The 27182-nt window shown below is 45.7% G+C and overlaps 1 protein-coding gene, 1 long non-coding RNA gene and 1 other non-coding gene across 3 annotated transcripts; 1 reads left to right on the top strand and 2 right to left on the bottom strand.

Moving 5' to 3' along the window:
- Nucleotides 1-3337: 3337 nt before the first annotated feature.
- LOC112647655 (U6 spliceosomal RNA) lies at nucleotides 3338-3442 on the bottom strand. Its single transcript, XR_003128407.1, has one exon. It is a non-coding gene; the product is annotated as a U6 spliceosomal RNA (small nuclear RNA).
- A 15758-nt stretch (nucleotides 3443-19200) lies between these two features.
- Nucleotides 19201-20092, bottom strand: LOC112647116 (uncharacterized). The gene is made up of 2 exons (XR_007410834.1): nucleotides 19605-20092; nucleotides 19201-19411 (listed from the first exon to the last, which is right to left on the bottom strand). It is a non-coding gene; the product is annotated as an uncharacterized LOC112647116 (long non-coding RNA).
- A 1067-nt stretch (nucleotides 20093-21159) lies between these two features.
- Nucleotides 21160-24144, top strand: JUN (Jun proto-oncogene, AP-1 transcription factor subunit). Its single transcript, XM_025427814.3, has one exon. The coding sequence runs from the start codon at nucleotides 22281-22283 to the stop codon at nucleotides 23304-23306; it is 1026 nt and encodes a 341-aa protein (XP_025283599.1). The 5' UTR covers nucleotides 21160-22280; the 3' UTR covers nucleotides 23307-24144.
- The last annotated feature ends 3038 nt before the right edge of the window (nucleotides 24145-27182 follow it).

Here is a 27182-nt window from a genome sequence, read left to right on the forward strand (position 1 = left end):
TATTGAATGTCAGACTCCAGGACAGGCAAAAGGGAAATGGATACCTCCTACATGCTAGCCTCTGTACTAGGGCTTCATATTTCCTACATCATCATATCACCATCAATCATTCAAGGGAAGGATTGTGAGCCCCTATTCACAGGAGGAATCTGAGGAACAGAGAAGTTAAGCAATTTCTCCAAGGCACACAGCCAATATGCAAGTGCTAGAATCAGTTGAGAGACTGTCTAAGGCCAAAGCCTATTCTTCCAAACTTATTCTGGCTGGGTGCTGAGAAGATTATCAACATAGTCCTTGCCCTCAAAAACCTCCCTGACTTACAACAACTCCATAAGGTCAGAACTGTTATTGTCTCTATTTTTAGAAATGAGAAAAAGGATGCCCAGAGAGGTTAAGTGACTTGCCCAAGTCACAACATCTGGTATGTGGCAGAGCCAAGATTCAATGCTGGTCTACCTCCTCATATCTTAACCCCAACTCTGTGTCATTATAGAACACCACTGTTTTGAACTTTAGTAAAATATAGTTTTGAATTTTACTTACAGATAGGTGGCAGGTAAGAAAAGAACCAAGTCATTTAAGGTGACCAGTATGCCAAGACTTCTTGAGGAACACACACACACACGCACGCACGCACATTTCTTGACATGCATACATACACATACGGATATGGACACACCCATAAAGTGCAGGCATACACAACATTCCAAAGTCAATTACTTCCTAAATTAACCTCTCTTATCTGGGTCTCGGGGGAAGTTAAGTCATTTGCCCAATTATGATGAACTGCCAAAGCCATCTTGTCCATTCCCAAGAAGTACACGGATATAGTATTCAGATTACGTCTTAAAAAGTCAACTGAAAGGATGCCTGGGTGGCTCAGCGATTAAGCGTCTGCCTTCGACTCAGGGTGTGATCCTGGGGTCCCAGGATCGAGTCTCACATAGGGCTCCCTGCATGGAGCCTGCTTCTCCCTCTGCCTATGTCTCTGCCTCTCTCTCTCTGTCTCTCATGAATAAATAAAATCTTTAAAAAAAAAAACTTTGCTTAAGAAAAAAGTCAACTGAAATACTCTTAACATTTCCTTGAGAAGCTCAGCAGATGGATGGTAGTTGGAAGGTTGAAATGGCAATTATACATCCCTCAGCAATAGAGGACCTCACAAAACATGGATTCCTAGTGCTCTGCTCCTTCTCCGGAAATGCCAACTCAACTACTCTGGTAATTGAGTTTGGAGCATCAGAAGGAAAAAGACTCCTGTGGAAAGGTGCTGTGGGGTCGTGTAGGGAAATGAGTGGGAGCTCAGTCTGTTTTCTGATAGTCCTGAGTTCTAAGCCAGTTTCCAGCTCTTCCTGGCTATATGATCCCAAAGAGGTGGCTGGATTTCCCAATAAGCAAAACAAGGAAAATATAGTACTTACTTCTGAGCTATCATGAGGATTATAAAAGATCCCTTAAATAAAGCGTCAAGCACACAGCTGATGTTGATGGAGGCCAAAGTTCGAAGTCTTGACCTCTCCCCTACAAAGTAGAGAGTTACTAACTTCCAACCAATAGAACCTGTAATTACTATCTCTGGCCACCATGGGAAGGAGTTTAAAAGAGAGAAGGGGTGGGGGGGTGGGGGGGAAGTCAGATGTTTTCATGCAGAAAGGCAGGCCCAGGCATCATTACCATGTTGCTAGGTATTGTTAAGCCACCCACCTAGCCCCAGAGTGGGCAGCAATTAATGTAATTAGTGCAGTGATGAGTGTCCTCTGCAACGATAAACAGCTCAGTCCTGCAGAACTTGACAGACCTGCTGGTCCCATGGGGCTCCTGACCTTGAACGTCCACTTGGGGAGTGGTGTAGTACGGTTTAGTGGAGAGAGGCAGGCATTGAGTCAGATGGAACCAGGAATAAATTCAGTCTTTGCTAATTCCTAGCTGTGTGTCTTAAGTCAAGTTGTGTCACCTCTCGGAGTCTTTGTCTCCTCATTTATAATATGGGGTTAATAATATTTTCACAGGGTTGTTATAGTTACCTCCATCATCATTATCGTCGTCATGGAAAACCCCAAACCAGGCTGATGTTGAACTGGCAAAAGGGTGGACACACACATTTCTGGTACCTAGAGCTGGAGCAGCCCAATTCTTTTTCTCTGGCTAAAGTCAGAGCAGGCAACGCTGATCTGATTAGCTTTAGGGAAACTACTGGAGTTTGGAATGCAAGGTATATTGAAACCCAGAATAAAAAGGGAGAGAAAGTACCCCCTTGATTTGATCATTTAAGATAAGGTCATAAATAATTACCACTACCATTATCAGCAATATCACCATTTACGTAAAACAAAAGCACAATGACAATCTGGCAGTTGGTAATAAAAGCACAAAACCTGCTTGTATCTTTGTATCTAGCAATTCCATCTTCAGGATTAATACCCTCACAAAAGAAGTCAAATAATCCAAAGGTTATTACATGTCAGTAAGTGTATGGTGAGGTTCTGATAATCATTAAGAATTCACTAACTTGTTCAATGATTACCAAGTGCCTACTGCTACCAGGATAAAGGCCTTGAGTGCGGGGACACACACACACACACATTTAGGATTCATTGAAGTGAAGGTTTTGAAAAGGTCTGTAAAATAGAGTAAATCAACAGAGAGGGATCTATAGTGAAACAACTAAGCAAAATTGAAGCATAATCCCTGAGACTGATATGGGAGGAGAACCACGTGGATTCTTGGAAACACACATATGAAATGGTGTTAAATGAAGGAGCCAAAGAAAAAAAGAGAAATAATCACGGACTCAGAGAATGTCAAAACTAGGAAGGGCCCCAAAGAACACCCAGTTCAGCAGTTCTCAACCCTTTCCATGGCATCTTTGGGACAGGTGAGGCTCACATATCCTAACAGTTTAGGCAAAGAAAACAATTTCTGGGTAATAATAGACATTTCCAGCTGCTAGCTGTCATGTCACTGTTTTCTCCCCCACTAGAGAAAGCTTTTCAGTATACTAGGGAGTAAGCTGAAGCTCTTAAAGGAATAAACTTGAATCCACTCTAATTTGTTTAATAAAATGGAGGTTGGGATTCAACACTGCAGTTGAGAACCAATGATCTGGTCCAGGCCTTCATGCTACTGATGGAGAAGCTGAGGCCCCAAGTGACCCATCTAGCCTGTCATGCTAGCACATACTTCTTACTCAATCAGTATTCGCTGAATGAATATTCGTGAATGAGTAGGCAAATGAGATGACATGACCAAGGTTACCCAAACTGTATGTGGCTAGTAATAACACATACTGATTAAAACTTAGAGATTGGGGATGAATTCATTCATTCATTCATTCATTCATAATATGGAATGCTTCATGAATTTGTGTGTCATCCTTGTGCAGGGGCCAAGCTAAACTTCTCCGTGTTGTTCCAATTTTAGTATACGTGCTGCCAAAGTGAACATGGGGTGAATTTGGAATGTGGTACCTAGAAATGCATATTTATTATATTTCTTTTCTTTATTTTGCTCAAGGGCACCCTGAGAAATAGAACAACTGCCTGATAGACACGGCGGTATAGAGGGAGCTGCAGTAATAGCTCGAAAAGACACGGAGTTCTCGAATCTTCAGATATGGATGATGCTAGAGGCACCTGGGTGGCTCAGTCAGTTAAGAGACTGACTCTTGGGATGCCTGGGTGGCTCAATTGTTGAGTGTATGCCTTCAGCTCAGGGCGTGATCCCGGGGTCCTGGGATCGAGTTCCACATCAGGCTCCCTGCAGGGAGCCTGTTTCTCCCTCTGCCCATCTCTCTTCCTTTCTCTCTTTGTGTCTCTCATGAATAAATAAATAAAATCTTAAGGAAGAAGAAGAAGAAGAAGAAGAAGAAGAAGAAGAAGAAGAAGAAGAAGAAGAAGAAGGAGGAGGAGGAGGAGGAGGAGGAGGAGGAGGAGGAGGAGGAGGAGGAGGAGGAGGAGGAGGAGGAGACCAACTCTTCATTTTGGCTCAGGTCATGGTCTCAGGGTCATGGGATCAAGCCCTGTGTCAGGCTCTCTGCTCAGCAGGGAGTCTGCTTGAAGTTCTCTTTCTCTCTTTCTGTCTCCGCCCCTCTCAACCCATTGTTTAAATAGATCTTAAAAAAAAGATATGGATGATGCCAGTGTCCAGTCTCCAGTGCTTAAAAGCCACAAGAGAGCTTCCCATACAGTAGACACTTCAACTGACCAATGGAGAACAGAAGATCTTTTAATGGAATTGACCTAGTACAGAGCCCATAGAAAAAGTTCTCAATAACTGATCACTGGTGATGGTTCTTCCCTGCCCTTCCTCTGCCCAGAATGCCCTTCCCAAACCACCCTCTTCTCCCAGTATCAGCATTTATATCCTTTGTATTATAGTCTCTCTTTACAGCAGCCCTTTCTGATCATCCCCTTTAAGAAGACCCTCCATTTTTCTTCTTTAAAACCAGAAGTGTATAGATATCTCCTGGTCTCTATACAGTCTATAGAAGATTGTCTCCCAACTCCTCCATCAGGTATCATTCACATATTCTGCAAGCTACACCACAGGAAAAACATAGTTTCAGGCTACAGGCAATTCCCACCTGCTTGTTTTTTTTTTTTTTTTTCACTCATAACACATAACACTTGCTGATTATGGTGATTTCATATTAATTTAATTACTATCTATATAGAGCCACTACAATACTAGTTGATATTTATTGGGCACATACTGGGTTAGGTACTTATCAATTCATTTAACATCCGTAACAAGCCTCTGAAACAGGTTCTATTGTGAACCTTATTTTACAGATGAGGAAACAGATTCAGAGAGGAATTTGACCAAGTTCACATAGCGTGTCAAGGACAGATCCAGATATCAGAGCCAGACAATCTGGCTTCAGAGGTTAAGTGCTTAATCTCTAGGCAATCTAGAAGCACCATGAGGGCAGATTCCATGTCAGTTTTGCCCACCGCTTCATTCCCAAGACCTTGTATAATGGGTGGTATGGGATAGTGCTTCAATCAATATTTGCCAAAAGAATGAAAAGAAGGGAGGGAGGAGGGGGAAAGAGGGAGAGAAGGAGGAGCACTGAGGAAGAAGATATGCCACTAGCCCATACATGTTCTCCCATATGTAAAGTAGGGCTAGGACCCACTGAGGAGTCCTTGCCTCACTTGGGAGCAACAGAGATACTGGAGGTAGAGCTGAATGAGACACTGTCCCTGTCCTGGTAGAGTGCCTGCATCCTCATCTCAAGGTCATTGGTCCCTTGGTTCTGATGCTCTCAGGAGAGCCCAGGAACCGCCTCCATGGGTCCAAGGCCCTTCCATAAAAGGGGATTCAGCTCCAATGCAACCATTCTGCTCCAAGGCTCCTGTGCAGGCCCTCAGAGCTCATCAGTGAATATGACAGATCCCTCTCTCCAGGAGTCACTGGCTAGTGAGGAAGAGGAACCCTAGAACCAAGAAGAGGAGGGGGAAGTACACCAGTCAGACTGGGAAAGGAGGGAAGTCTTCTGCCTCTAGGAGGCTCTGCTTGTTCAGCTCATGAAGTCCAGGACTCGGACAGGCTCTTGGTGGAGAACTGCATTTCTTGCCCTCCACATCAGTGTATGGGGGCTGCCCATACATGATAGAGTGACATGTATGACTTGAAGACAAGCTAAGACTGATCACTAGAAGAATGAGAGTGGTATAACATGGAGAACATATAAGCCTCCTTTCACACTGATTTTTCCCAGGATTCTTAGCATTTTGTTCCAATGAGGAACAGCAGCAGAGCAGAAACTGTCCTACACGGGGGAATGTGATTGCCTCAGAGGCATACAGAACTGGGGGTACTGGGCATAGAGCCCTTTCACCCTCCTGCTGGGCTATTTGCCTATATCCTCTTTCTCAAAGGAGCTTATTGCACGGTATGCTCCCATCTTCAAGCACCTGCCCTTAACGCCATAACTCGGCAGCCTCCTCTCCCCCTCATGCCTTCCATCAAGCAACCTTCACCCATTTAAAATTGGTCAAGTCCTATATTTGCCATATTTGCCTAGTGTGTGGGTGTGTATTTATTTGTTTAGTCAAAATTTAACAGGTCTTTTTAGCTCTATCATTGCTATTAGGATACTTAGCGTCTTATCTTAGCATTGTGGTTACAATACTGCCCAGGTTTTCCATTGTCTGCCTCAACCTTATTTTTGCAAAAAGCCCTGCTATTTTTTAATGTACAATTCTACAGAACACAAAGCTTTGCAGGAACTTAATGCCACACTGTAGCAGAAATGCCCCTAGCAGAGCACCAAAGGCTTTTCTACCTGTTACTATGGCATTCCTTACCCAAGTTCTATAAAGTAGGGGTAAATGGCAATTACCACCCTCATTTTCAGAAGAGAGAACGGAGGCTCAGAGATGTTTAGTGACTCATCCAAAAGTGATGAAACAGTTCTTGAATCCAAGTCTTGAAGTTCATTTACCCAGTTTTCACTGTACCCACAACATTTAGCACATTTCCCAGTGATATGGTAAACAATTGATCAGTAAGCTATTCAGGTAACAATTAATTCTGCCAACTGATCATTCAACTATCCAACAATATAGTCCATGAATGCCATTTTGGGGGGAAAAATGAGGGAAAGAAGAAGGTAGCTAAATTTTTTTGACTTCTACTATGAGCCAGGAATGACATGTGATGCTTTTTTAACATGAACACACATACACACACACTATGAGATAGCTGTTGTCATTCCATCTTATAGACAAGAAACTGATGTTCAACAATTTAAGAAAATTGCCCAAGATCATACTACTGGGAAAGGAATTTGTTGAGATTTGAATCCAAGTCCTCCTAATTCCAAAGCCCATACTTTTCCACTATATCAGTGGAGAACACCTCCTATAGAATAAGAGAATACTTGCAGTGGCACATGGATAAATATATTCATATTAATGACTATGTATTTATTTTTACAGTGGTCTAAATGTTTATGGCAAGGAATATTTGTTATCAACTTCTGATTGTAAGACATCATCTCCTATAAAAATATCTTTAACGTTTAAGAAAATAAATCTCTTTAACGAAAAATATTAAGAAAATTAATTTTAGATCTGTAAGCAGACATAGCAAAATGGAAAAAGCAGTGGGTAAATAACTGAAACTTGAACACAACTCTTAATCCTAACAAAACCCTTAATAAAACATTTTCTTTATGCACTTGATTCCCATGAGCTAGATCAGCAGATATTGTCTAAATTACCTTGAGTAGAAAGGAAATTAAAATAGGTGTGATTCCCTGGCCAGTGTATTCAGGAATTTAACATGGTACTCTTTATTTCAGTGTCTATGCCAATTGGTGTTTTCTTCACAGGACTCAGAGGTAGGTGGTCTAAGAAGTGCCTGGGTTCTCATATGACAGAGGAAGCAGGAGAGAAAGAAGACAATATATATTTTAAAGAGAGTAATGGCAGTTTCAGGGCCAAGTGAATATTCCCAAATGATCCATACACTTGATGTTTGTGTTATACAGAGATAAAAGTAAAAGGCCCCGGGTCCACTCTAGACACCTGGGTTTCAATCCCATCTTAGCCACTAATCTAATATGACACTCAGGTAAGTGACAGCTGAGAGGTCCACTGTCCCCACTGGCTAAATGAAGGAATTTTGATTTCCATAACCACTTTCCAGCAATGTGAGACACACCCAATCAAGAATAACTATAATTGGCAAAAGCAGCTGTCCCTGTAAGTTAGAAGGCACCTGCCTACCACGGGCAGCAGAACCCTTCCTGCTCTAAGAATCTATGATTTCATGATTTAAGCTCCTTGCACTGCAGATGGCCACACAAGTAGCAGGGATGCATACAGAGGGCCATTAAAGTCTCTGAATTATGCTTTGTCTGTCACACCAAAGGCCACATAAGCCAGGTTGGTGTAAACGCCTACCTGTCCTTCTAGGCAATGAGTATCCTGGTTAATTAAATGTCCTTGTTACTATCACTATGCTCATTATAATTGTAAATATAGAGTTTGTATTCTTAAGAAATTCTTAATGCAACTTTGTAATATATTGAACACAATTTAAACTATCCTGGCTAAGAAACTGTGGAAGGAGCCATGATGTCCTTTGACAGAAGAATGGATAAAGAAGATGTGTGTGTGTGTGTGTGTATATACATATACACACACACACACACACACACACACAATAGAATATTACTCAATCATCAGAAAGGATGAATACTACCATTTACATCGATATGGATAGAACTGGAGGGTATTATGCTAAGTGAAATAAGTCAATCAGAGAAAGGCAATTATCATATGGTCTCAATCATTTATGGAATATAACATATAGTGAAAGAGACCATAAGGGAGAGGAGGGCAACTGAGTGGGGAAAAATTAGAGATGAGAGGCTCCTAACTCTTGGAAACAAATAAAGGGTTGCAGAAGGGGAAGAAGGTGGGGGGGATGGAGAACTGGGTGATGGGCATTAAGGAGGGCTCCTGATGGGATAAGCACTGGGTGCTTGCTATACTATATGTTGGCAAATTGAATTTAAGTAAAATTTTTAAAAATAATAAATAAAAATTTTTAAAAAATAAACTATCCTGGCTAAGCACTCTCTTTTCCTCACCTTATTGTTATTTTTATGACTTACAAAGCAACGAATGTGGGTTGTAGTAGATGACTATACAGCAAACTTTCCCCATCTCCTTCCACACCCTCTCGGACCTCCCCACTCCACTGATATTGGACTTGGCCATGTGACTTGCTTTCACTAATAGAAGGTAGGCAAAAATGACAGTATACCGGTTATAAGCCTAGGCTTTAAAAAGCTTCCCACGTTTCCATTTGCCCCAACCTTTGCCATGAGAAGAACAGATCTCTGGTAGATCCTCCCTCTACAGGATGCATTCCAGAAAAAGACACATCAAGTGGACCTGTATTTGACCCTCAACCTTATTTCTTCAGGATGTATATGAACACACGTGACACAGCACTCATGTCAGCAGTTCCAGGAAAAGCCACCATCACCACTCAGAAAACTGCAGGGGAGGCACGTGTGGTGGCAAGAAAAAACCATGACCAGGACCTTAGGAAGTGTATGCTGCCTCAACCAACCTGCAAACCAATAAGCAGAAAAGGCAATACTTAACCTTATATAGCATTCTGATCTTGTGGTAGTTTTTTTTTTTTTTTTCATGACAAAAGCTGATTAACCCACCTATTGTGCCCAGTAAAAGTTTACAGAAATCACATACTTTTAAAAGTAAGGACAATCTCTTTATCCCACCCCCAATGAAAGTAGCTGATGATAATCATTCAATACGTAACTTTCTACTCCTTTCTCTGGTTTCTCCAAGGATTAAGTGAGCAAATGCATGTAAAAAGCACTTAGCACAGTGATGGGCATATGATGTAGGCACTCATTAAACATTAGGTGTTGTTATTATATTCTAGTGCAAACAAATATACTCAGGTATAGGGTTTTTAAAAACATATGCACAAATGAGACCATGCTATCCACATTACTCTGCAACTTGCTTTCTTCATGTAACATACGTATTTTTTTCTTTATGTCCACTCATCTTTTTAAGGGCATTTAACTTACTTTTTAAATTAGCTATATGATATCCCATGGCTTAACAATACCAGAATATATTTTACCTATTTCCATTTTGTAGATGAAGAAACTAACACTGAGAGAGCTGAAGTGTTTGTCAAAATATTTGCAGCTTCTCCTTGTCAAGCCCTGAGACACACTCTGGCCAATCAAAGGTGAGTGGAAGTGACAGGTGAGTCAAATTTTAAAAGTAATTTCGTGGTATTACCTCTCTCTCTTCCTTATAACACACACACAGCAGCAATATTTCAGACAGGGGAGCTGCTACTTCAGACTGAGTTTCAGAGAAAGAGCTAAGGCCTATATCATGATGAAAATGTAACATGCACATGAAAATTAACTCATTTGTTCTAAGACTCTGAGATTTGGGAGACGGTTTGTTACCACAATATAATTTAGAGAACATTAATACAGTATTTTAAGACTTTCAAGTGTTTGGATGTTCATTGTAAATATTCACCATCCACTGGTTTGGCCAAGCATCAATAAGCTCATTAAACAAGATGTGGGTTGACAGAATAATGGGAAACAATCTCTTCCTTAACTTCATTTTTATTTTATTTTTTTTAAGATTTTATTTATTTATTCATAGAGATGCAGAGAGAGAGAGAGAGAGAGTGAGAGGCAGAGACACAGGCAGAGGGAGAAGCAGGCTCCATGCAGAGAGCCTGACGTGGGACTCGATCCAGGGTCTCCAGATCACGCCCTGGGCTGCAGGCAGCGCTAAACCGCTGCGCCACCGGGGCTGCCCCCAACTTCATTTTTAAAAATTATCAGTAGCCTTCTCCCCTACTGCCAAATCGTTAGGCAAAGAACATGATGGTATCACAGAAAAAACAAGTCTAATGATGTAGTCCAGTAGGTTGAGGACATCCTTTGTGTGTGGGAAGGCTCTTAGGTAGGTCAGCATCATGAAAGCATTGACCCATTTTCTCCAGGTTGCAAACTACATAGACACAAACACGCAACATGGCACTCATGTCAGCAGTTCCAAGAAAAGCCATCATCACTACCTAGTAAACAGCAGGGAAGGCAGGTGCAAGGAAGAGAAAGTAGACTGAATGGGATCTTAAGAAGGCTAATTCCAGACTCCCTGGGTACCAGCTCGGGACCTCTATTTGCTCAGAGGACTACTGTGAGGATCCAATGCGGGATAGCAGATATAGTCACAATGAATAAGGAAAAAAAAGCATTTATTTATTTTTTATTACACGTGTAATATATGTTTATTGTAGAACGTTTTAAATCAAAAAGAGAAACATAAGGAGGAAAATGGAAAATTACCCAAATATCACAACCGTTGGTATCTTGATGGTTAATAGAACATACTTCCTCCTAGGTAAATGTACACACACATAGCACAAGGCCTTCTGTATGCATTTAAGTGTGTGCGTAATTTATTACAAGTTCTTCCTCTCATGCTCATCCTCTCCATTCTTCCTTTCTAGTTTTCCTTTTGGTCCCTCCAAACATGTCCCACAGTCATACCCCATAGGCAGACCTTTGTTCATGCATTCTCTCGTCCTATAGTGCTCTTTCTCTCTCCACTGACCCCTCTTCTCCTGGCTACTCCTACTCATCGTCCTTCGGGTTTCCAATTTATTCATCACTTCCTTAGAGGACAATTCTCTGGCCACTTCCCTTGTTAGATGTCCCTTCTGTGTGCACCCAGAACATCCTGCTCCTCTTTCTCATAGATCATCGTACTCCACTAGTCTTGTCCCCTTATGGTCTATTTTCCTTGCTTAAACTCCAGCTTGTGGGTAGGTACTGTAGCTTTTGTTCACCAATGTTTACCAGCAGCCAGCTCCTAGTAAATGCTCAAAAACTGATGAATGAGTAACACGGTCAACAAAATGTGCTACCTATATTTCTTCAGAAATCCCCAGAGTACCTGGAATTTCTCAATAAATCTCTAGTGAAAGATTAAATATAGAAGAGGATAGGGCAGCCCAGGTGGCTCAGCAGGTTAGCACCGCCTTCAGTCCAGGGCATGATCCTGGAGACCCAGGATCGAGTCCCACGTCAGGCTCCCTCCATGGAGCCTGTTTCTCCCTTGGCCTGTTTCTCCCTCTGCCTGTCTCTCTCTCTCTCTCTGTCTCTCTCTCTCTCTGTGTGTGTGTGTGTGTGTGTGCTCTGTGTGTGTGTGTGTCTCATGAGTAAATAAATAAAATCTTAAAACAAAAAAAAAAGAAGAGGCCATAGGACACGGCCTAACTTGAGTTTCACGTTTATTCTCTCACTGAGTATAACCTGCAGCACCAGTTGGAATAAGAAGACACTAGCAACTTGAACATATATGCTCTCAAATCTCAGTGGTTCAACACAATACAGTTGATTTCCCATTCAGGCCAAGTCTAGTGGTCAGTGGGCAATCTTCCATGTGGTCATTCAGAGACCCAGGCTCCTTCCATCTGTGGCTCTATCCTTCTCTATGTCCCTTACACTCAGCCAGGAGATGGAGAGAGATGGTTTTAGGAGCCAGGCCTGTACCTAGCACATGTTACTTTCACCCCCTCTGCATTGGCTAAACCTCAGCCACATAGCTACACTAGTTACAAATGAGGCCAGGAAATGTAATTTAGCTGTCCATACAGAAGGAAAAGGAGTTAGGTGAATGCTTTGCAGTTTTTCTGCCACAAATATTTGTCATATGTCAGAGTACAGAGAGTATCTTAAGTGATCCCAAGTGCAGGTAACTTTGGTTTATGAATACTTGTTGTCTTGACAGAAGAAATGTCCATCTAACCAACCCTGGACATAAGAAAACATTATCTCAGATTTTCACATTTTAAGAGTAATAAAGGGTCAATACCAGAATTGATAAACCACTAAGTTTGGTCACCACCCCCAGACAAATTCTAAAAGAGAATTTTTAAAGATAGTTTTTATGAACTTTGAAACCAAAATGATGATGAGCACAAGTTACTATGAGCTCACTAGGAATTATCGTAAACTAAGCCAGCATAGTGTCTGGCACATAGTAGACAACAAATATGTATTAAATAAATGGCCTTCAATTCTACTTTTAAGATCCAGATCACTAATAAGTATCTGTGACTTCAGAAATTTCTTCCTTAAATATTGCAGTTTTCCTCTCTCACTTCTAAACATTACCCTCGTTCTGACCTATAAATCTATAGAATAGGTCAACTCTCCCATGTGACATTTGCACAACCACTTGAAGACTTCTGTATATGCTCTCACAGCCACTTATTTTCTCCCTGGGTAAATAAATATGCCTGGTTCCTTCAACTCTTCTCCATAGGACATAGTTTTGGGCTTCTCAGTGTCTGACCCTCTCTGAGATTTGATGGGCCAAAACCACGTTCTACATTTTCATGTCCACACTGCTCCTACTGAGGTCCAACCAACAGCATTCAGAACCATTGCCCAGCCCTGAGCATCACTAGTACACAAGTAGTGAAGATGCTGCCAAAGGGATTCCTGCACTGGGAAAGAGGCAGGACTTGAAGATGTCTTCCACTTTATGATCCTGGAAGTTCTGAATGCTGAGAAGACAACACTATAAGGATGATGGTGTGCACAACAATTACACAGTCCTCCTTGATCAAAACCTAGTCTGCGCATACTCTCCAATGACTCAGTTCACTTACTTATATTACAGTTTTCTTCATTTCTGCCTCTTGACTCCAGCTGTGATATGAATGCATATATCCAAGCTGACAATCTGGAGCAGGGAGGGGAAGCAGGTGGAGGGTGAGGAAGAGAGTGAAACATTCCAAAACTGGAAACCAGTCTTAAGCATATAAGAACAAATTTTGTGTGGAGAATTGATCCAAAAGAAGGACTTCCAAAAAAAAAAAAAAAAAAGGAGGAGGACTTGCATGGCGGCTCGGATGTGTAACAAAGATTTAATGGGCAGCCTCTATGTGCCAAGTTCTGTACTAAATGGTGTGGATACAGTGAAGACCAAAGGATGCCTATCCTGCCCCTGGTGGGCAAAACAGATCTTCAGATAACACTTACACAAAGAAATATGGAATAGCAAATTTAGGTAAATTCTGTTGTTCACAAGGAAATCTCCATGTCCCTGCCTTCAGCTTTCCAGGAGGGACATTTGCTGGAGTACTTTCTTGTCCACTTTCTCCATGCCTTATTTCTTCCCCATGGGAAAGTTGAGGTTATTTGATTGCTCAAGTCAGAAGAAAGACCCAGCATGCCCACCCCAGCTATTGTTCTGTCTTTTAGAATCAATTTGTCCAGAGGATGTACATACTCACTGTCTATTTGGAAACAGCTTGCAAGGGCTCACCTTTGGCAGGGACCAGCAGATAAGTTCAATTCCAGGTAAAGCATTGGGAAGCCCATTGTGGTCTTGTGTCTGCCATACCATGCCATCTACCCTCTATCAGAACAACCCTGTGATCTCCATTCATCTGACTCCTATATCTAACTTCCAGCTGGTTCTGAGCTCAAGGGGGAAAGAAAGGAGTGTTACTTATTACATTTCTGAGTTCCCCACTGCTAGAAAGAAAAAAACAGACTTATGAGAAAGTGTAAGAGGGGAATCTAATTTCGATGGGGGAAGGGAGCAGTATGAAAGAAAGCCTCTTCAAGTGTTATGAAAGCCAACATCCAAAGGAAATAGAAATTGACCAAGGAACAGGGAAGAAGTAGGAGGGTGAGTATAAAGGTTCCTAGGCAAGAAATAGTTTCTCTTGTTCGAGGAGCGAAAGAAGTCCAGTGTGGGAGTCATTAGGGCTGGTTGTCACCAAATACTTGTAGCTCTCTGCCTTCCAAGCAAATAAGATTGCACTTTCTGGTCTCCTAGTGGCTGGGGGGTGGGAAGCGGGAGGCAGGAGGGGATGGACGGGACATGAGACTAGTTTGAACCAATGAATTGTGAGAAATGACATGTTACATTCTCTGGCAAAGGTACTTAACTGCCTGGCCAAGACCCTTCAAACTTTGCTTTCTGTCTACCACGAGATCTGTAATGTTCCTGAAAGTAGGTGCTACATTAGGCTGGGTCCCAGAGAAGGCAATGTGATCAGAGTCCCTGCCAACCCTTGATGGATATGGAACAGGAACAAGAAATAATTCTTTTTTTTTTTTTTTTTTTGTCTTAAGTCACCAAGATTTTTGTTTGTTTCTTTTTACTGTAGTATAACCCAGGCTACCCTGATAGACTGACACCAGTATGACTACAAAAGACTTGCTGAGGTATGATAATGTGAGATCTTTTGGCCAAATAATTTGGGTTTTATCCCAAATCCAATAGGATGCTCTTAAGGAGGCTTCAGGAAAGGAGTCTGACATGTTCCAATTTTTATGTTTTAAAACAAAGTACTATTACTATTTGACTATTAAAATACCCCCTTGAGAGGCAGCCTGGGTGGCTCAGCGGTTTAGCGCCGCCTTCAGCCCAGGACCTGATCCTGGAGACCCAGGATCGAGTTCCACGTCAGGCTCCCTGCATGGAGCCTGCTTCTCCCTCTGCTTGTGTCTCTGCCTCTCTCTCTCTCTCTGTGTGTGTGTGTATGTGTCTCATGAATATATAAAATCCTTTTAAAAATAAATAAAATAAAATAAAATAAAATAAAATAAAATAAAATAAAATAAAATAAAATAAAATAGAATACTCCCTTGGGACACCTGGGTGGCTCAGCAGTTGAGCATCTGCCTTTGGCTCAGGGTGTGATTCCAGGGTCCCGGGATCGAGTCCCACATCAGGCTCCCTTGCATGGAGCCTGCTTCTCCCTCTGTCTCTGCCTTTCTCTGTGTTTCTCATGAATAAATAAATAAAATCTTTAAAAATAAAATGCCCCCCTTAATTTCACTATAGAAAAGGCTATTTTTTAAAAAATCATCAAGCATTTATTGAACACTTTCTATCCTCTCATGTGCCAGGCACTGCATTAAGCATTGGAGATACAAAAATGAATTAGAAAAAAATAACAAAAATATTTTAGAAATGAATTAGACACAGTTCCTGGATCTGGAGTCAGGGATGTAAGAAGATATCTGTGCGATAAACATTCTCTGCTTCAGGTGTGTGCCCAGTAGAGCCAAAGAAAATAATAACTATTTGAGGGTAGGGTGGGAGATGGGATAACAGAAATATGGGTCAGAGGGAGCAATTATTTGAGTGGGGTCCAGGAGCTTTCCAGGTGGCATTTTGATTAAGGATAAAATGAAATGGAAAGATAGAAAAAACACGAGAGGAATTGAAAATGTTTAGGGTAGCTGAGACCCTGTGTAGTTCAGGGTATGGTAGACTGAATTACTCTTTGCAAATACTTGCTGCCCAGTGCCACTGGTGTCAGGTTTGACAGCGCGAACTAATTTTAGCAGAAGCCTTTTGAGTACCATGCTCTTTTCTGTTTGCCATGACAATCAGCAATGTTTCAGAAAGGTTCCTAGAGAAATGATGATATTGTGTGAAACAGAGACACAGTCTACCCATAATGAGCATGCAGTCTGGATGAAAAATAAGTATTTGGTTGTCATCCAGTAAGATTTTTGGATTGCTACCATAGCATAACCTAGCTTATACATAGGTGTGCATTTCCAGCTCTTGACTTCCAGACACATAGTAGGATTGCATTTTCTTGCACCCTTTAAGTAAAACATGGTCATGTGATTTGTTTTTAACCAATAATTCGGACATACAACTAATGTGTGTCATTTCTGGAAGGAACCTTCATTGCCAATGTGAATTCACCATGCTTTCTTTCTCCTATTGAGGTGATTGGGATGATTATGGAAGCATTCATCAAGGGTACTTTCTTCAGACTCAGTCTCTGAATGAGTACATTGAGCAGAGCCCCTCTGACCTTGAACGTGTAGTATGAGCAAGAATAAAGTTTTTTTCTTAAGACACTGAGATTTTAAAGATTTTATTTATTTACTTGAGATAGAGCATGCAATGGAGGGGTGGACAGAATGAGAGGGAAAAAGAGAGAGGGAGATAAGCAGACTCCCCACTGAGTGTGGAGCCCTACACAGGGCTCGCTTGACATAGGGCTCCACACAGGGCTCCATACCAGGCTTGACATGGGGCTCAATCTCACAGTTGTGTGATCTCACAACCCTGAGATCGTGACCTGAGCCAAAATCAAGTTGGAGGTTTAACCGACTGAGCCACCCAAGCACCCCAAGCCACTGAGATTTTAGAACTGTTCAACATGGTGGCAAACCTAGCCCATCCTGATAGAAAATTAGAACCTAGACACATGGTAATGTAATGACAACAACAAATAAAAGTAAACATTTGTTTAGAAGGCAATAACTAAGAACACTTATCAGAAGCTAAAAGGATGGTGATCTATTTGGTGAATATGTCACCTGTGATAATGTAGAAGGTATATAATGAACTAAAGCAAGAGATTGTAAAAAAAAAAAAAAGAAGAAATGTTAGTAGCCTGTGTTGGTAGCTATTGGATACACTTGGAAACTTATTACAAAAAAAGAGATGAGCTCATAGATTTGCCTAGTTGGTAAGCAGAAATGAATGGAAATAGGGACAATCTATAAATTCAGAGATTTGTAGGGTTAGAAGAGGCTACTGTTTCTCAGTGTCAACTAGTAAAATATAAAATTAAGATAGTTTTAGCAAAAATAAATAAACACATGCGAATTAAAATTAGCCTTGTAGTATGTATCAAGTCAAGGGTATGGTGTTGGTATGTTTATAACCTCTGGATAAATTAAGATATTATCCAGCATATGCTTTCAATTGGACAAAATGGCTTTGGAAAAAGGAGGAAAAGTGTCACTCTCCTACCAGAGCCCAGAAAACCCAAAGCACACAAAACCAAGTCAGAAGAAATAGGAGGGGAAGGGAAGGACAATGAAAAAGAGAGAGAGAGAGAGAGAGAGAGAAATACCAGCAGGTAAGAGAGCAAGAAAGCAAAGAAATACAGCAAAACATGAGGGAAAGAATTGGTGTGGCTATTAGTTCATGGAACGCCTGGAATCAAACAGATAAGAAGCCTACATTTTTATGAGAGTTGTACTGCCAAAAGCATATCAGCCTGGATTAAAGGACCATATTCAAGACTTAATATCACCATGTACCTCTCCCTATTTTAAAAAGCTTATTTTAAAACATATTTCAGTATGCCCACTTTAAATGTAGAAAAGGAAGACGTTCTCAGAGAGCAAAGCCAGAGGTTTTGGTTATGAAAAGCAATGGCCAGGGCAGCTACATGCTGGGGATAGAATCAGGGTCTAATCAGGGTGTTGGATGGGGGGATGGGAGTCCTCAACATGTCTGCTCAATGGACTGGTGTCTACTGTGGCTTCCCATCCCTTCACTTTCCAAACAACATGCCCACTGCAGTTAGCCTATCTCGGCCCCACTGCTACATGTGGAGGGTGCACAGGGTAGATGTCTTCCGTTTAGGGAAAGAGTCACATCTGGAGCTGATACAGTCTACTACGAATCACCCAGAACCTGGAAAGTGAGCTTAACACACTGCGACTCGATGGATCTTTAGGATTGTTCCCCCTGAGGAAAGAATGAGAAAATTCTGCCTGTGGGAAGACAGTAAGCCAAACATTTGGTGAACAGAAAGGAGACTGCTAGAGTCATTAGTGTTGTTCTCCAAATATTCCTGGCTCCTTCCCTTCAAGATACTGGGCAGGATTACAGAGATTTAAAATTAGGCATTGCCATGTGACTTGCTTTGGCCAATGATACATGAGAAGTGCAGTGTGTCACTTCCTGGTGGATGCCTCCAGAGCCAGTGAATAGTTTGCTGCCTTCTCTCCCCCCAGCCAAGACAGTAATGAGAAGCACGTGTCAAGGCGAAGCCATCTTCAGCCCAAGTCGTCAAGTGTCCACAGTGAGCAGAACTCCCCTGCAGACCCTGAGTGGGGGCATGTAGCATGAGCGCAAAATAGACTTCCCTGAGATAAGCCACTGAGATGTCGGGCTTGTTTGTTAGAGCAGCATAGCCCAGCCTTTCCTGACTGATCCTGAAAGTGAGAGAGGAGGCAGGAGAGCAGAAGTGAGAGCATGAAAGGCCCTTCTCCCAGGCAGAGGCCTCCAAACTGTTTCCAGGTCATAAGGGGAAACCATGAAAGCTTCCAAGCAGGGGTGTTAACATGAACAGATCTGCTATTTTTTGGATAAAATATGCTATTTCTCAACATAAGGAGAAAATAAGCCTACTAAACCACATAAGGCAAAGAGAAACACACAGAACCCTTAGGCAAAATATATACGTATATATATACATATATATTGTATATATATGTGTGTGTGTGTGTGTATATATATACACACACACATATTCCTAAGTCTTGAAGTTTCTAAATACAGGAGCTCTGAAAGGAGGCTTGAAAGGAGTTCCAGAAAATCAGGCATGGTAATTTGTTCTATCCCACCATCCAAGTGCCATTCCCCTACAGACAACTAATACTTTACAAGAAAGTCTGCCAGAGCAGAGCAGAAACAAGGGAATGTAACAAACACCTGAGGTCAATTTTCAGCGGTCTGTGTGACCTGAGCAAGATTCTTAAGCTCCCTGGGGCCAGTTCCTCACACGTTTAAATCCAAATAAGAACACATGCAGCTCGAGATGGTCATAGGAAGAAAGAGCATATTTAAATTGCTCAGGTGAATGCCTGATTCGTGGTAGGTGTTTAATACACGACATTTATTTTTATTACCATTAACATTAAAAAATTTTATTAAGAACGTCAGCTCCCTGATTACAAAAGAAAAGGATTCAGGGCAACAGAATAGAGAATGTTCTCTCCTTGAGGAAAGTAACTGGATCTTGTCATCACCGTATTGCCAGTGGGATGGGGTGGGGCAGGGGGGAGCCACTCAGTTTTCCTTTGCTGCGGAAGGGAAAGAGAGGCGAGTGCGTGGGGTGAAGAAAAGTTGTCAAGATTTCCAACACTAGCGGCTGTTGGGCCACTGAGTCTGAACTCCCAAAGCCACAAATACCTTAAAGCTCTGGGCTGTAAACCCAAAGCTGGAGTCCCCAAGTTCAGAAGCTGAAAAGCCAGAATTAGAACCTTAAGAACCCACGTGGCTGCAGGTCCAACTCCAAACTCCAGTCCTCGAGGGATGCAGGGCCCGCGGAGGCGCTGACTCCTGAGCTTTTCCTTCATCTTCCTCCTCTCCCTGCACCTCACTGGAGTAAGTGCACCTGGTCCTGCCGAGTCACACTCAAATCCTGGCGTTCCAACGAGGCTCTGGGACACCCCCACACACACCCCCCACACCCCCAGGAAGGGTCGGGCTGTTAGGACCACCTCCTGGTGCTGGAGGCGATGCCGCTACCCTAACCGAGCCCAGGGGGTTGGGTCTCCGCCGCGGCGCTTGCAGACCTGCAGGAGCTCAGAGCTCAGCCACGTGTTCACTTCACGCCGTGGCAGCGCTGGGCCACGGCAGGAGCCACGATTCCCGGCTTCGGGATTCTTTCCGCCACACACTTCTGTCCCCAAGGCGTGCGGGGTAGTGGGGTGGGGGGGGTGGGGGGGTGGAGGATAAAAGAACCACCGCAGAAAGGGCGCCACTTACATGAGTCTAGCGCTTCCTAGAGGCCACCCGGGATATGGGCCCACCACCCGGCCGGGAGGGCAGCCGGTGTGAAATCCAGGTCCCACCCGGGACTCGCTGCGTGACTTATTCCTGAGTATCTGACACTCTCGGGACTTGTTTTCCTGTAAACAAATCAGGACTCGGAGGGTGTGGGGGTGTGTGCGCGCGCGTGTGGTTGCACGCTGTGCGGGGGCGTGCAGCAGACGATCGCCGGGGTTCCCCAAGTTTCGGATTCCCTACACGCTCATTCACAACTGGAAGCTGAGCTGCCCCCTAATTCCACCCCCTAGGAGAGAAATTTCCCCCGCGGGCAGAACTGTGAACCCTCGCACCCCTTTTCCCTCGGCCTGCAGGGTGCGCTGCGGGTGCGGGGGGTGGGGGGCTGCAGCGCGGACCGAGCTGGGCACCCAGTCTGGAGCAGTGCAGGCCCCTGGGCGGCCGGCGCCGCGGGACAGCAGCGCGGGCGGCCGCTGGTGAACTTGACCGGGACACAAACTTCGCGGCGTCCTCAACGGGGGGCGGGAGGGGGCGCGCTCGCGAGACCGGCCCCAAACGGACGCCCGCTTTCCCCGGCCCGCACAGGGGACTTAAGGGAGCCACCTTAAGGGCGGTGCTCCCGCCCCCCGGAAGTGCGGGGGGGCGGGGGGGCGGGGGACGCCGGCCCGGAGCTCGGCCTGCAGCCGCGGCAGGCGGCGCGGCGCCCGCGGAGGACCTCGAGCGCCCCGAGTGGTGCACCCCTCCCCGCACCCCGCGCGCCCTCGGCCCCGGGCACCTGGCCGGGTCCCCGCGCCTTCCCGCCAGCGCCCTGAACTGGAGCCCGCCCGGGCCGCGGGAGCCCGCGTCCGCCCGCGTCCGCCCGCGTCCGCCCGGCTCGCGGCAGCCGCCGTCACCCGACAGTCAAATCCCAAGACGTCAGCCCACAATGCACCGGGCGGGCCGGGAAAGACGCGCGGCGGAGGAGACGGGGGCAGAGCCGGGCGCGAGCCGCGCGGGAGGGGAGGGGGGAGGGGGAGGGGGAGGGGGAGGGGGAGGAGGAGAAAGAAGGGCCCAACTGTAGGAGGGCAGCGGAGCATTACCTCATCCCGTGAGCCTCCGCGGGGCCGGAGAAGAATCTTCTAGGGTGGGGTCTCCATGGCGACGGGCGGGCCCGCCCCCTGGAGAGCGACGCGAGCCAATGGGAAGGCCTTGGGGTGACATCATGGGCTATTTTTAGGGGTTGACTGGTAGCAGATAAGTGTTGAGCTCCGGCTGGATAAGGGCTCAGAGTTGCACTGAGTGTGGCCGAGGCGGCGAGGTGGGAGTGGAGGAGCGCGGACTCGGGGAGGCGGGCGGCCGCGGGCAGGCGAGACGGCCGGAGAGTCCGGGCTGCAAAATCCGCTTTCCGTTTTGCATTTTCCTCGCCGACTGGCCGGAGCTAGCGCCTGTGGCTCCCGGGCTGGTGTTTCGGGGAGCGCCCGGAGAACCCCCTTCTCCAGCCGCCCCCGGGAGGAGAGCCCCGCCGCCCGGGAGCCGTGACAGCGCGGAGAGCGGCGACGGTCCGTCCGCGCAAGTGCAGAGAGTGGCTGCGGCGGCTCAGAACTTTCCTGGCCGGGAGCACAGGGGACGAGTGGCCCGGGTCCCGGAGCGAACTTTTGCAAAGCTCTGCCGCGCCTGAGGCTGCGGCGGCTGCGGCGGCGGCGGCGGCGGCGGCGGCGGCGGCGGCCGGGACGAGAGAGGCGGCGGCGGAGCGAGGAGACCGCGGAGGGACGTGCGCTCGGCGCCCCTCGCCCCGGTGGCTGAACTTGGGCGAGCGCGAGCCGCGGCTGCCCGGCGCCCCCTCCCCCTGTCGCCGCGGGGGCGGGCCCGCGGGCCCCCGGGAGCCGCCGCGCCCCGAGAGCGCCCCGAGCGCGCCCCGTGGGTGACCGCGACTTTTCCCCGAGGCGGGCAGCGCGCGCGCCAGCTGACCCAGGAGGAGCGCGGCGGCGGCCGGAGCCGGTGAGCGGGGCGCGGGGGGAGGACCGCCGGCGGGAGCGCGCGCCCCTCCAGAAACTTTCCTCTAGCCCAGGGCCGCCCCCCCCACCCGGGAGGCGCGGGGGTCCCCCGCTCGCCAGCGCGCTGTTGCGGCCCCGAAACTTCTGCGCGCAGCCCAAAGTAACCCCGCGCGAAGTGACGGACTGTTCTATGACTGCAAAGATGGAAACGACCTTCTACGACGATGCCCTCAACGCCTCGTTCCTGCAGTCCGAGAGCGGCGCCTACGGCTACAGTAACCCCAAGATCCTGAAGCAGAGCATGACCCTGAACCTGGCCGACCCGGTGGGCAGCCTGAAGCCGCACCTCCGGGCCAAGAACTCGGACCTGCTCACCTCGCCCGACGTGGGGCTGCTCAAGCTGGCCTCGCCCGAGCTGGAGCGCCTGATCATCCAGTCCAGCAACGGGCACATCACCACCACGCCGACCCCCACGCAGTTCCTGTGCCCCAAGAACGTGACGGACGAGCAGGAGGGCTTCGCCGAGGGCTTCGTGCGCGCCCTGGCCGAGCTGCACAGCCAGAACACGCTGCCCAGCGTCACGTCGGCGGCGCAGCCGGTCAGCGGCGCGGGCATGGTGGCCCCGGCGGTGGCCTCCGCGGCGGGCGGCGGCGGCGGCGGCGGCGGCTTCAGCGCGGGCCTGCACAGCGAGCCGCCGGTCTACGCCAACCTCAGCAACTTCAACCCGGGCGCGCTGAGCAGCGGCGGCGGGGCGCCCTCCTACGGCGCGGCCGGCCTGGCCTTTCCCGCGCAGCCCCAGCAGCAGCAGCAGCAGCAGCAGCCGCAGCAGCCCCCGCAAGCGCCGCACCACCTGCCCCAGCAGCTCCCCGTGCAGCACCCGCGCCTGCAGGCCCTGAAGGAGGAGCCGCAGACGGTGCCCGAGATGCCCGGGGAGACGCCGCCCCTGTCCCCCATCGACATGGAGTCGCAAGAGAGGATCAAGGCCGAGAGGAAGCGCATGAGGAACCGCATAGCTGCCTCCAAGTGCCGGAAAAGGAAGCTGGAGAGGATCGCCCGGCTGGAGGAAAAAGTGAAAACCTTGAAAGCGCAGAACTCGGAGCTGGCGTCCACGGCCAACATGCTCAGGGAACAGGTGGCACAGCTTAAACAGAAAGTCATGAATCACGTTAACAGTGGGTGCCAGCTCATGCTAACGCAGCAGTTGCAAACGTTTTGAGGACAGACTGTCGGGGGCTTGAGGGGCAACCGAGAGAGAGGAGAGAGAGAGAGAGAGAGAGAGGAGAAAAAAAAAAAAAAAACCACACACACACACAGAGAGCGAGAGCGAGAGAACTTGAGAACTTGACAAGTTGCAAGAGAGAGCGAGAGAGACAAGAAGTGTCCAAGGACTAAAGCCAAGGGTATCCAAGTTGGACTGGGCGGCGTCCTGACGGCGCCCCCAGTGTGCACGAGTGGGAAGGACTTGGCGCGCCCTCCCCTGGCACGGGGCCAGGGAGCGGCTGCCCGCGGGCTGCCCCGCTTTGCGGACGGGCTGTCCCCGCGCGAACAGAACGTTAGACTTTTCTTTAACATTGACCAAGAACTGCATGGACCTAACATTCGATCTCATTCAGTATTAAAGGGGTGGGGGGGGGAGGGAGGGGGAAGGGTTCCAAACTGCAATAGCGACTGTAGATTGCTTCTGTAGTACTCCTTAAGAACACAAAGGGGAGGAGGGGGGGTGTTGGGGGAGGGGAGGCGGGAGGGAGGTTTGTGAGAGCGAGGCTGAGCCTGCAGATGAACTCTTTTCTGGCCTGCCTTCCTTAACTGTGTATGTACATATATATATTTTTTAATTTGATGAAAGCTGATTACTGTCAATAAACAGCTTCATGCCTTTGTAAGTTATTTCATGTTTGTTTGTTTGGGTGTCCCGCCCAGTGTTGTTTGTAAATAAGAGATTTGGAGCACTCTGAGTTTACCATTTGTAATAAAGTATATAATTTTTTTATGTTTTGTTCCTGAGAATTCCAGAAAGGATATTTAAGAAAATACAATAAAATATTGGAAAAGTACCCCTCCCACAACCTCTTTTCTGCATCATCTGCGGATTAACCTATCTAGGTGGAGTTGAAAGAGTGAAGAGTGTCAACTAAGACCACTCTCAGTGCTGCTTACTGATGTATAGCAGTGAAAACTATTCTCTACTGGACTGGAGAATTAACTGTAGCTGATGCTCTCCTCAGCTTCTACTCTTCCCTCCCCCCCCAACCATCCATATAGAGTCACTTACAAAAGGTAGTGTGGCCCTTCAGAAGGCTGAGGGAAGGGAGGTTATGGTGGACGGGGAAGACAGTCCACGGGGAAGTCAAACCATTTAAAGTCCGGATTATACCAAGTGGCATGTGCTGTGACCATTTACGACATTAGCAGAAATTTTAAGAGTAGTTGTTCATCCTCAAATCAGGAAGGGTGGCAGATTTTTACAAAAGATGTATCCTTCCAATTTGGAATCTTTTAACAATCCCTAGATAAAAAAGATGGTCTTTGCTTATGAATATTTATAACAGCATTCTTGTCACAATAAACGTATTCAAATACCAATAACAGATCTTGAATTCCTTTCCCTTTACTACTTTTTTCTTCCCAAGCTCTACACTGAAGCTTTTCTTTTCAGTTGCTGGGGTTAACATTACTGCCATCTGAAGTTACTGGGTAATTAAGAAGCAAAGAATTTAGGAAGAGTCAACACAGAATTTGCAATCTGGATGAAAGATTCTCCCCGTTTCATTAATATTCTCTCTCTCTCTCTCTCTCTCTCTCTCTTCCCCCCCCCTCCTTCATTCCCATCTTCTCTCTCTCTGAAATAATCACCCATACTTAGACAAATTACCACTATAGCAATTTACCATTTGGGATTCTTCTATAGTTTATTTCTTTATTTGTTTCTAAAATAATCAACCTTGTTTAAGTTATTATTACAGAAAGAGCCTTGAAAGATAGTAATCTATGTAACATGGAAAAGATTCATAAGAGAAACCATGAACACACCAACACAATGATTACATCTGTAAATCAAACCTTAGCTCTGGGGAAATGGCAACCTTAAATTCTGTCTACAGATATAACTCGGGAGATCAACAAGGTAGTATGCAACAAGGGAACAATTTTTGCCTCGTCGCTTTTCATCCCAGGAGCAAGTATGATTATCAAGCAGCAAAAGCAATTTGATATCCAGGAATATTTCACAAACCACTAATTGAGGCAGGGCTGTTTGCTCATTAGCAGTGCTCTGGTACCCAACAGGTCTGAGAGTGCTAATACCCTGCCTGTGGCTGTAAATCCAAAGACACAAAGAGTTTCTCCTTAGGAGTGTACCTAGGAGTGGAAGAGATCGGACAGACTTGTTAGCTATCAGATCCACTCCGTTGTAATAACACTACCAAAGGGTTACTGGGAGCAGAGCAGAGTTTGCCAAACAGTGAATTTGCCGATGTCAGCAACCCGGAAGGTGAGTTGATTTTGACCATATGTAGGAATAGTCAGCAGAGGGACAATAAAGCACTTTGGGGTGGGGCTCTATGGAAGCTAAACAAGAGCCAACTAGAAAAAATAAGCAGGCTGGGGAATTAATTACCTGCAAAGGTAGACTAAGCCCAGACAACAGAGCAGCACAGAAAAGCCACACCACTCCCCAGCTTTATTTAGACTCCAAGTGTTAAAAAAAAAAAAAAAGCCTGAAACTCAGGCCTACCCCCACACTTGTTTGTTTCAACTAACATTCTAAATATGTATCCCTGAAATTCTAACCATTCTAACAAAGGGGTTAGAAAAATCGCTGTGGTGAAAGAAATTAACCGATGATCTTTGGACACAGAAAATCAGCTAATTTTGTAGAAACACAAAAGTTAATTTTATTTTGCCATTGAATGAGTTATTCTTTGGGTAGCACTAGTAGTTGGAGAAGATGAAGCCAGTGACACATAAAGCCGTTAATTCTAATTTGTCTTATGTATGTATATTTCAAACAGAGATTCTTAACCCTCTGTGTCCACTGGGGCAGGGGGTTCATGAACTCAATGAAAAAGCCTACAAAACTCTATGTCTGTGTACGTGCATGCACACATGGGCACATCCTTGCTCCCCTGAGGAAAGAAATCATTAGCTTTTATTTGGTTTTCACAGAGTTCCATGACTCAAAAATGGTTAATAAATTCCTAAGCTTAATAGCTACACACTCACTATGAGAAATTTACCTTTGTGCGAATCTAAATGTCGTACCTTTTCACCCTTCCATGCTTCTGCTTGAGCTCATCCGCCTACCTGGAATACCTTTCCTTTCCAGTTCAGCCATCCTTCAAGGCTTGGCATACATAGCACCTTCTCTATGAACCCGTCCTCGCTAACTCTATTTTCAGGTGGAATGAATATTCCCGTTGAGCATTCATAACATTCCATCAAAACTTCTAAAATAGCACTTACCAAAGTATTATCATTGTCAACTTCTGTGTCTCTTGGCTAGAGCCCTCTCCTACTCATCTGAGGACCCCAGACTCCTAGTACAGTGCCTGGTACTAGGAGGTGTTTTTAAAATAAATGTGCAATGACTGAACAAGCAACTGAACTTAAACCATCCTCCAAAATAATTCCAGGTCTTAATTTCTTCTAGTGAAATATATCCCATCCATTTCCAGGTGTACAAGTCAAGATGAGTTGAAGACCCCCAAGAAAATTCAAGCCCAGCCAAGTTTTGATGAGTGTTCTGAAGTGCTATCTTCAATGGATGTTCTTAAAATAACTAAGCTGTTAACACATCTTTCCAGCCAAATGGTGTCCCTTCCCCCCACTCTGCTAATGCAAGTGTGCATCTCTTTATATAAAATGGATCTGCCTGAAACATTAAGCTTGGAGGTGGAGATGGGCAAGGGGATAATGTGTGACCATTAGGCAAGCATAAAAAATAGTTCCAGATGTGGATTTATTAAAAACAACCACTTTGTTGGTAATGGCAGAGAGAGCTTTCTGTTTGTAAAGTTAATGTATCTCAGGGGTCTAGAAGTTAGTGCTCAGTGTATCTCGGGTACAGATAAGGATCATGCTAAAGTATCTATTC

The sequence above is a fragment of the Canis lupus genome, chromosome 5 (genome assembly GCF_003254725.2).
Source record: "Canis lupus dingo isolate Sandy chromosome 5, ASM325472v2, whole genome shotgun sequence".
In the NCBI taxonomy this organism is placed as follows: Eukaryota; Metazoa; Chordata; class Mammalia; order Carnivora; family Canidae; genus Canis; species Canis lupus.

What these genes read in the sequence shown, in the direction of transcription:
- JUN (XM_025427814.3), top strand. Translation starts at nt 22,281, where the DNA reads ATGACTGCAAAGATGGAAACGACCTTCTACGACGATGCCCTCAACGCC.